Here is an 11,139-nt window from a genome sequence, read left to right as displayed (position 1 = left end):
CGGTGAAACCCCATTTCTACTAAAAATACAAAAATCAGCCGGGCGTGGTGGCGGGCGCCTGTAGTCCCGGCTACTCGGCTACTCGGGAGGCTGAGGCAGAATGGCGTGAACCCGGGAGGCGGAGCTTGCAGTGAGCGGAGATAGCGCCACAGCACTCCAGCCTGGGTGACAGACCAAGACTCCGTCTCAAAAAAAAAAAAAAAAAAAAAAAATTTAGGAGAAACAAGTCCCGAAGCCCTGACCCTAACACGCAAGGGTTAGTGGATATGTGGGACTTGAACTCAGCTTCTCCGTTGAGTCTGGCTGTCTCCGCGATGCAGGCACGTGCTTGCACACCTCCACGATGGCGATCCCGCCCCCTTAGTAGCGTCCTTAGCTCGGCACTTCTTGCGGGGAAGTTCCTCTTGGCCCGGACCCTCGTCCCAGGCCCCGCGTCGTGGGGGAAGCGAAAGCGGCAGTGTGGGGAAATGGCCAAGGGGTCGGGTCCGGGGTGGTCTGCAGAGAGGCAGGCGGCGGTGCGGAGCCGGGAACGGCGCGCTCACCCGCCGAGTCCGACGGGCCCGGCGGGGGTGGGCGAGACACTGGGAACAGCGGCCGGCTCCAGAGGGCGCGAGGCGGGGCGCGCGGGGAGGGGGCGCGGCGAACGCGCGCGTGCGCGGTGCGTGTGTGGGCCCGCGGGGGCGCGAGCGGGGTTGTGGGGCAGCGAGGGGCGCCGCGGCGGCGCGCAGCACGGCGGGAACATGGCGCGCGGAACCGGCGCGCGCGCCTAGCTGGCGGGACCGTTAGCTCGAGGCGGACGCGGCCCGGGCCCCGTGGGGATGGAGCAGTCGCCGCCGCCGGCGCCCGAGTCGACCCAAGGGCCGACCCCCGCAAGGAGCCGAAGGCGGCGGGAGCCCGAGTCGCCGCCGGCGTCGGCGCCGGTGAGTGCGTGAGGGGCTCGGGCCGGGAGACTTTCTTTGTGAAACTCCGGCGGTGGGAGCCGGGCCGGGCCTCAGCGGCTGAGGAGCGCCTGCGAGGCGGAAGGCGTCTCGCAGTCCGGGTTCGATCCCAGCCGCGAGCCGTCAGGCGGCGGGACCTGGTCCGCCGCCTGCCTGCCTCAGTTTCCGCGAGTGTGTGTGGGTGTGTGAGGCTTGCGCACACCGCGGGGGGAGGGGGTCGGTATTCAGTCGGCGCCTAATGCGCGCGGCGCCTCCCCCTTACGCTCAGCCCCCGTGGGGCGGAACCTGGGGACTGGAGTCCACCGGAGCGGTAGGCGGCACCCGCGGGGAGACAGGTGTCGGCGCAGCCGGGGAGGCTCAGGTGCTACCTTTCCCGGGTGGGGTTTGTGAGGAGTGAGCTCTTCGTCCCCGGAGGCGAGCAAGTCTGTCGGTGGCTCATCACAGAGCGCTGTTTTGGAAAGCGTTCCACCCACCTCAGTTTCGTGCTGTGTTTGGGCCACTAGTCAGGGGGAAGGATGCTGAGCGACATGGACTTTAGAGGTAGGGCTCCCGCTGAACGGGATGTCTCTGGGCTCTCGAGCTTACCCCCACCCTTGCCTCCCAAACCCGTTAGAGCGTAGGAATCATTGGGAGCACCTGATAAAAATGCCACGGACTGTGGCTCACCAAAGCAGGGAAGCCGATTTTGAACTTAAACAAGCTCCGAAGTTGTGATCAGGCGAGCTTGGCAAGCACTGTTTTAGAGAGTAGGCTTCCTGCAAGCAGGAGCCGGTTTTGTGTATACCTCACCATGGCATCTTGGTACCTGGCATGGTGCCTGGCACACTGTAGATGATCAGAAAATATCTGTAGAAAGTCTAAATTATTAGGGAGAGTGCAGCATAGGAGTTCTTGAGACATTTTCAGGAGCTTCTTGAGATTAATATCTCAGATTTGTTTTACAGTATATGATTTTTCTCAGCTCCCAACTTTGTGATTGTTTTTAATGCCATGTTTTCAGTATGTTCTAGGCAAAAGCAGGGTACATGTTGCTTAGTATACACTATCCACTAGGCCGGGTGCGGTGGCTCACTCCTGTAATCTCAGCACTTTGGGAGGCAGATTGCTTGAGCCCAGGGGCTTGAGGCTGTAGTGAGCCAAGGAGTTAAGAGACCAGTGTGGGAAACATAGCAAGACTTGTCTCCACAAAAATTAGCTGGGTGTGGTAGCGTGCACTTGCAGTCTCAGCTACTCTGGAGGCTGAGGTGGGAGGATCGCTTGAGCTCAGGAAGTACAAGTTGCAGTGAGCCAAGGTTGTGCCTCTGCATTCCAGCCTGGATAACACAGCGAAACCCAGTCTCTTAAATAAGTAAATAAATACATAAATGATTATGTATACTCCAGCTAGGTTAAAATTAGTTCTGAATCAAAATTCTAAATTAAAATATGCATGTTTCTTTTTCTTCATCATTTGGGAACACTAGGCTTTTAGGATTTCATTCCATTGGGGCAGGTAAATATCTACATTTTTGACAAAGCAAATATGAATTACTGTTAATTCAAGAAAGGTGGGAATTTGCTTAAACCTGAGTATTTGTAGTCTGTGATTTTTTAAAATTTAAAATTTAAATTTTCTTTTTTTTTGAGACGGAGTCTCACTTTGTCTTCCAGGCTGGAGTGCAGTAGCACAATCTCAGGTCACTGCAACCTCCACCTCCCGAATTCAAGCGATTCCCCTGCCTCAGCCTCTGGTGTAGCTGGCATTACAAGTGTGTGCCACCATGCCCAGCTAATTTATGTATTTTTAGTAGAGAGGAGGTTTCACTGTGTTGCCCAGGCTGGTCCCAAACTCCTTGACCTCAAGTGATCTGCCCACCTTGGCCTCCCAAAGTGCTGGGATTACAGGCGTGAGCTGCGGCACCTGGCCTTATTTTTATTTTTTGAGACAGTCTCAGTCTGTCGCCCAGGTTGGAGTGCTGTGGCATGATCTCCCCTCACTGCAACCTCCACCTTCCAGATTGCAGTGATTCTAATGCCTCAGCCTCTTGAGTAGCTGGGGTTACTAGACCCGGCTAATTTTTGTTGTATTATTTTAGTAGAGACTGGGTTTCCCTATGTTGGCCAGGCTGTTCTGGAACTCCTGGCCTCTAGTGATCCACCTGCCTCGTCCTCCCAAAGTGCTGGAATTACAGGCGTGAGCCACTGCCCCCAGCCAATCTTTGTGATATTTTGAAATTGAGGTTTATATTTTGTTCAGAGTCAAAGCTAAAATAGAATTGTTTGAAAATTAATATTTCAGGAACTATTTTTTAATTAAGTTGAATTTTATTTTATTGGTTTCATTTCAGTAGGGTTTTAACTTTAAAAATATATATATATGTGTATATATATATATATTTTTTTTCCTGAGATGGAGTCTTGCTCTGTCACCCAGGCTGGAGTACAGTGGCATGATCTTGGCTTCACTGCAGCCTCCACCCTCCTGGCTCAAGCAGTTCTCCTGCCTTAGCCTTCCAAGTAGCTGGGAATACAGGTGCCCACCACCACACCCGGCTAATTTTTGTATTTTTAGTAGAGACGGGATTTCACCATGTTGTCCAGGCTGGTTTTGAACTCCTGATATCAAATGATCCGCCCTCCTCGAGCTCCCAAGTGCTGGGATTATAGGCGTGAGCCACCGCGCCTGGTCTAAAAAATATTTTTAAAGACGGGATCTAGCTATGTTGCCTCAGCTAGTCTTGAACTCCCAGTCTTGACCTCAAGTGATCCTTCTGCCTCAGCCTTCTGAGTAGCTGGAAGCACAACTGTGAGCCACCACACCTGGCTTTTTTTTTTTTTATTTCTAATAAAAAAATAGAGTTTCTTGTTTCACTGGACAAAATATGCATATATAGGAAGGAAAGACTTTTGGACTTGAGATTGCGCTGAAGAAGAAAAATGGAAAAATTAGGCATTTTAGTCTCTCAGTGTGTTATTTTTGTAGCTTATACAGATAAGTCTTTTTAAAGTGTCTTTAAAAAGCTTTATTGAGATAAAGATAAATGAGATAAATTCACCTATCATGAAATCAACCCCTTGAGTGCAGAATTTTGTGGTTTATAATATGTTCACAGAGTCGCACAAACAAGACAGGTATCTGGATACTTTCAGACCATTTTCATCAGTCCACAAGAAATCCTATACCCATTAGCAGTCATCCTTATTCCCTTTTCCCCTAGTCCCTGGCAATAACTAGCCTACTTTCTGTCTCTGAGTTTAGCTCTTCTGGAGGTTTCACAGAATGAAATCTTACTACATATGGTCTTTTGTGATTGACTTATTTCACGTGGCACAGTGTTTTCAAGGTTTATCCATGCTGTAGCATATATCAGCACTTCATTCTTTTTTAATGCTGAGTAATCTTTTGAATGGATATACCATATTTTATCAGTTCCTCTGTTGATAGGCACGTGAGTTTTTTTTTCCAATTTTTGGCCATTATGAATAATGCTGCTATGAACATTTGTGTACAAATTTTAGTGTGGATGTACATTTTCATTTCCCTTGGGTATATCCCTAAGGAATAGACTATCTGGGTCATATGATAATTGTTTAAGACTACAGGCACGTGCCACCACACCTGGCAAATATTTAAAAATTTTTTATAGATAAGGGGTCTCCCTATGTTGCCCAGGCTGATCTTGAACTCCTGGCCTCAAGAGATCCTCTCACCTCAGCCTCCCAGAAAGTGTTGGGATTACAGATGTGAGCCACTGCACCTATAAAAGAGGCTCATGCCTCTTTCTACGTTTTTTTTCTGTGTGTGTGTGTGTGTGTGTGTGTGTGTGTGTGTGTGTGAGACAGGGTTTCACTCTGTCTCCCAGGCTGGAGTGCAGTGGTGGGATCACTGCTCACTGCAGCCTGGACCTCCCTGGGCTCAGTTGATCCTCCCACCTCAGCCTCCTGAGCAGGTAGGACTACAGGCATGGCTAATTTTTGTATTTTTTGTAGAGGTGGGGTTTTGCCGTGTTGCCCAGGCTGGTCTGGAACTCCTGGGCTCAAGTGGTCCACCAGCCTCTGCCTCCCAAAGTGCTAGGATTACTGGTGTGAGCCACCACACCCGGTTTACTCTTTTGATAATGTCCTCTGATGCCAAAAAAGTTTTTAATTTTGAGGAAGTCTAGCTTATCTGTTTTTTCTTTGTTGCTCATGATTTTGGTTTCATGTCTAAGAAGCCATTGCCAAATCTAAGGTCATGAAGATTTAGCCCTATGATTTACCCCTATGTTTTCTTCTAAGAGTTGTATGCTTTTAGCCCTTATATTTAGATTGTTGATCCATTTTGATTTAATTTTTGTGTGTGGTGTGAGGTGTGTGTGGTATGTGGTCTAAATTTATTATTTTGTATATGGATACAAAAAGTTATCCCAGCACTATATATTGAAAAGAGTGTCCTTTCCTTTATTGATGGTCTTCACATCTTTTTTGAGAATCACTTGAACATATATAAGGATTTATTTCTGAACTCTAAGTTCTGTTCTCTTGATCTGTATTTCTTTCTGTCTTTATGCCAGTACTACACTGTTTCATTACTGTAGCTTGGTAATAGGTTTTGAAATTAAGTGTAAGTCCTTTAACTTTGTTCTTTTTCAAGACTGGCTATTTTGGGTCCCTTATATTTCCAAATGGATTTTAGGATCAGCTTATCAATTTCTGTAAAAAAGACAGCTGGGATTTTTACAATGATCATGTTTTACCAATTTTTTTTTTTTTTTTTTTGGAGACAGAGTCTCGCCATCATCGCCCAGGCTGGAGTGCAGTGGTGTGATCTTGGCTCACCGTAACCTCTGCCTCCTGGGTTCAAGCGATCCTCCTGCCTCAGCCTCCCGAGTAGTTGGGATTACAGATGTGCACCACTATGCCCAGCTGATTTTGTATTTTTGGTAGAGACATGGTTTCACTGTGTTGGCCAGGCTGGTCTTGAACTCCTGACCTCAAGTGATCCACCCGCCTCGACCTCCCAAAGTGCTGGAATTACAGGCATGAGCCACTGCTCCAGCCAACAGGTCTTAACTCTTATGCATCTTATGGTTCTCATATGTATAATTGCATAGTAATATCCATTCCAAAGAATTGTTAAATAAAAGAGGATGTAGGTATATATTTAGAACAATGCCTTGCCTGTTGTAGGGATTTGATATTTGTTGTTTATCTTCTTCTGCTAATTAATTCCAGTTAAAAGTGAGCCACAAAACAAAAAACAGACAAACCCAATCAAAAACCAAGAAAAACAAAAACTCCAAAACCACAGACCAAAAAAAAAAAAAAAAAAAAAAAAACCGCAAAGAAAAAACCACAAACAGAAACCCCAAGCCTCTTCCTGTCCCCATCACCTTTCTACGACCCAAGAAATCCCTGTGAGTGCTTGAGGAACCACTGAAGAAGACAAGTCTCTCATACCACGTAGTTGTATTGCAAATGCATGTGAAATCAAGGTTGCTATATAGAACATTTGACAGTGAATTTTAAATATTAAAAATAATAAAAGTATAATTGAAAGCTCTTTATTTTTACTCTACGATTCTTGTTTTGTGTGCTGTTTTTTCACTACTTTTTTTCCTGAAAGCAGAAACAATGTTTTTTCATTAAATTTCATGGTTACAATCTTTCTTCCTTTAAATTATTGCTATTTTTAAAACTGTTAGAGGGAAGCCTGATGTTTGAACTTAAACTTCGTAGAACATTTATTTTGGTGTCTCTTCAGCAGCTGGATGCATTGTTATTTTCTAAGAAGAGAAACTAGAGACATAGTATGATACAAATATGATGCTTGGAACATCTCATGTTTCTTGTATATTCACACTGTATTATCTATAGTTTTCCAAAAACAAACACTAATCAGTTTTCTATAGGCATGTTTTAGCAAAATATGAGTATCAATGCTAATTTGATATTCATTTTATGATGATTGACATTAGAGGACAGTAATCTTAGTAATTTTCATCTTTACCAAAGTGATACTCTTTATGCAATTCTGTGAGTGCAAAGAATGTTGATATCAAATTTGTCCTAACATTTTCTGAACTACGTCCATAGTATGTTGAAACAATATCATGGTGATTTTTGACTTCCACTATGGCATGGAAATGCCAAGTATGTACCAGGTAAGGGGGGAAACTACATGCAATAATAATGCATTCTCTTATTTAACATTCACAGTTAACTTTTTTTTTTTGAGACTGAGTCTCTGTCGCCCAGGCTGGAGTGCAGTGGCGCGATCTCGGCTCACTGCAAGCTCCGCCTCCTGGGTTCACGCCATTCTTCTGCCTCAGTTTCCCGAGTAGCTGGGACTACAGGTGCCTGCCACCAAGTCTAGCTAATTTTTGTATTTTTAGTAGAGATGGGGTTTCACCATGTTGGCCAGGATGGTCTCGATCTCCTGACCTCGTGATCCGCCCGCCTCAGCCTCCCAAAGTGCTGGGATTACAGGCGTGAGCCACCGTGCCCGGGCCAACTTCTTTTTTTAACTCCTGCAAAACCACAACACAAAGTCAGGTTTGTTGTGCTTAGACTATTTGCTATTTCTTAGCAATCCTACTCTTTATCCACAAAATAAAACCACATCCTCATTACAATCAATTATTTATCAAGTGGGATCTCAAAAAATCACATTCCAGATTACTATATGTTAGTTTTACGCTATTAATCTTGTAAAATAAGGTATGTTCTTCACATCCTTGCCTAGGGGCAGTATAGCTATGATGTAAAAGGGTTTTTTCTGTAGTGGTCACAATGAGGCCAATTACAGCCATACTACAACACCTACTTGCCCTCTTTTTCTGTTCTACTCTCCAGTTACTATTATTACCTCTTCAGTTCTCCAAATACTACTTTTGGTGTCTGGCAAAATAATTCCTGGTAGTTAAAGAGTAGAAGGACATTATTGTTGCTTTCTCTTTCTCAACAGCAAGAAAATATTATTGATTTTTAGTAATAAATATTTTAGGCTGGGCGTGGTGGTGATGCCTGTAATCCCAGCACTTTAGGAGGCCGAGGCGGGTGGATCATGAGGTTAGGAGATTGAGACCAGTCTGACCAACAGGGTGAAAGCCCGTCTCTAATAAAAATACAAAAAATTGGCTGGGCGCGGTGGCTCATGCCTGTAATCCCAGCACTTTGGGAGGCCGAGGTGGGTGGATCACGAGGTCAGGAGTTCAAGACCAGCCTGGCCAATATGATGAAACCCTGTCTCTACTAAAAATACAAAAATTAGCTGGGCATGGTGGCGGGCGCCTGTAATCCCAGCTACTCCAGAGGCTGAGGCAGAGAACTGCTTGAACGCGGGAGGCGGAGCTTGCAGTGAGCCGAGATGGCCCCACTGCAATCCACTCCAGCCTGGGCGAGAGAGTAAGACTCCGTCTCAAAACAAAACAACCCAAAAAATTAGCCTATAGTCCCATCTACTTGGGAGGCTGAGGAAGGAGAATCACTTGAACTCAGGAGACGGATGTTGCAGTGAGCTGAGATCACACCACTGCACTCCAGCCTGGGTGACAGAGTGAGACTCTGTCTCAAAAAAAAAAAAAAAAAAAAAGAGTATTTTAGTTTTAGTTGTAAAGGGTTTATTTCTATTTTAATTTTCTGATAAAAGCCTTATTTTGTCCAGGTGCAGTGGCTCATACCTGTAATCCCAGCACTTTGGGAGGCTGAGGTGGGCAGATGACTTGGGGTCAGGGGTTCGAGACCAGCCTGGGCATCCTGGTGAAACCCTGTCTCTACTAAAAATACAAAAATTAGCTAGGCATGGTGGCAGGCGCCTGTAATCCCAGTTACTTGGGTGGCTGAGGCAGGAGAATCACGTGAACCTGGGAGGTGGAGGTTGCAATGAGCTGAGATTGGGCCACTGCATTCCAGCCTGGGCGACAAAGCAAGACTCTGTCTCAAAAAAAAAAGTGAGAACAAAACCCACATAATGGAAGAAAAAAATTTTTTTTTTTTTGATATGGAGTCTTGTTCTGTCACCCAGGCTGGAGTGCAGTGGCACGATCTTGGCTCATTGCAAGCTCCGCCTACTGGATTCATGCCATTCTCCTGCCTCAGTGTCCTGAGTAGCTGGGACTACAGGTGCCCACTACCATGCCTGGTTAATTTTTTGTATTTTTAGTAGAGGTGGGGATTCACTGTGTTAGACACGATGGTCTCAATCTCCTGACCTCGTGATCCACCTGCCTCGGCCTCCCAAATTGCTGGGATTACAGGCATAAGCTGCCGCGCCTGGCCAAGGAAGAAAATATTTGCAAATATATATTTGTTAAAGGACTTATTATTCAGAATATATGAATAACTTACTATGCAATGATAAAAGGACAACCCAATTTAAAAATAAACAGGCTGGTTGAGGTGGTGTATATATATATATATATACCTGTATATATACACCTGTATATATATATATACACCTGTATATATATGTATATATATATACCCGTATATATATGTGTGTATATATATACACCCGTATATATATATGTGTGTATATATATACACCCGTATATATATGTGTGTGTGTATATATACACCTGTATATATATGTGTGTGTGTATATATACACCTGTATATATGTGTGTGTGTATATATACACCTGTGTATATATATGTGTGTGTGTATATATACACCTGTGTATATATATGTGTGTGTGTATATATACACCTGTGTATATATGTGTGTGTGTATATATACACCTGTGTATATATGTGTGTGTGTATATATACACCTGTGTATATATATGTGTGTGTGTATATATACACCTGTGTATATATATGTGTGTGTGTATATATACACCTGTGTATATATGTGTGTGTGTGTATATATACACCTGTGTATATATGTGTGTGTGTGTATATATACACCTGTGTATATATGTGTGTGTGTGTATATATATACCTGTGTATATATATGTGTGTGTGTGTATATATATACCTGTGTATATATATGTGTGTGTGTGTATATATACCTGTGTATATATATGTGTGTGTGTGTGTATATATATACCTGTGTATATATATGTGTGTGTGTGTATATATATACCTGTGTATATATATGTGTGTGTGTGTATATATATACCTGTGTATATATATGTGTGTGTGTGTATATATATACCTGTGTATATATATGTGTGTGTGTGTATATATATACCTGTGTATATATATGTGTGTGTGTGTATATATATACCTGTGTATATATATGTGTGTGTATATATATACCTGTGTATATATATGTGTGTGTGTGTATATATATACCTGTGTATATATATGTGTGTGTGTGTATATATATACCTGTGTATATATGTGTGTGTGTGTATATATATACCTGTGTATATATGTGTGTGTGTGTATATATATATACCTGTGTGTATATGTGTGTGTGTGTATATATATATACCTGTGTGTATATGTGTGTGTGTGTATATATATATACCTGTGTATATGTGTGTGTGTGTATATATATATACCTGTGTGTATATGTGTGTGTGTGTATATATATATACCTGTGTGTATATGTGTGTGTGTGTATATATATATACCTGTGTATATGTGTGTGTGTGTATATATATATACCTGTGTATATGTGTGTGTGTGTGTATATATATACCTGTGTATATATATGTGTGTGTGTGTATATATATACCTGTGTATATATATGTGTGTGTGTGTATATATATACCTGTGTATATATATGTGTGTGTGTGTATATATATACCTGTGTATATATATGTGTGTGTGTGTATATATATACCTGTGTATATATATGTGTGTGTGTGTATATATATACCTGTGTATATATATGTGTGTGTGTGTATATATATACCTGTGTATATATATGTGTGTGTGTGTATATATATACCTGTGTATATATATGTGTGTGTGTGTATATATATACCTGTGTATATATATGTGTGTGTGTGTATATATATACCTGTGTATATATATGTGTGTGTGTGTATATATATACCTGTGTATATATATGTGTGTGTGTGTATATATATACCTGTGTATATATATGTGTGTGTGTGTATATATATACCTGTGTATATATATGTGTGTGTGTGTATATATATACCTGTGTATATATATGTGTGTGTGTGTATATATATACCTGTGTATATATATGTGTGTGTGTGTATATATATACCTGTGTATATATATGTGTGTGTGTGTATATATATACCTGTGTATATATATGT

The 11,139-nt window shown here is 42.9% G+C and overlaps 1 protein-coding gene across 3 annotated transcripts in view; it reads left to right on the top strand.

The window, feature by feature from the left end:
• Positions 1 to 672: 672 nt before the first annotated feature.
• Positions 673 to 11,139, top strand: part of TTC28 (tetratricopeptide repeat domain 28) — a 741,686-nt gene continuing 731,219 nt past the window's right edge. For 2 of the 3 annotated variants that reach the window (XM_063723011.1, XM_024239653.3), the window contains exon 1: positions 697 to 920. In XM_063723011.1, coding sequence (XP_063579081.1) covers positions 819 to 920 — 102 coding nt within the window. In that variant the 5' untranslated portion in view covers positions 697 to 818. Of the gene's footprint in view, positions 921 to 11,139 lie in introns of all 3 variants that reach the window. The other variant, XM_054543701.2, reaches the window with a different exon arrangement.

The sequence above is a fragment of the Pongo abelii genome, chromosome 23 (genome assembly GCF_028885655.2).
Source record: "Pongo abelii isolate AG06213 chromosome 23, NHGRI_mPonAbe1-v2.0_pri, whole genome shotgun sequence".
Classification (NCBI taxonomy): Eukaryota; Metazoa; Chordata; class Mammalia; order Primates; family Hominidae; genus Pongo; species Pongo abelii.
The sequence above is the reverse complement of the archived record's forward strand: the minus strand, read 5'-3'. Positions and strand labels throughout refer to the sequence as shown.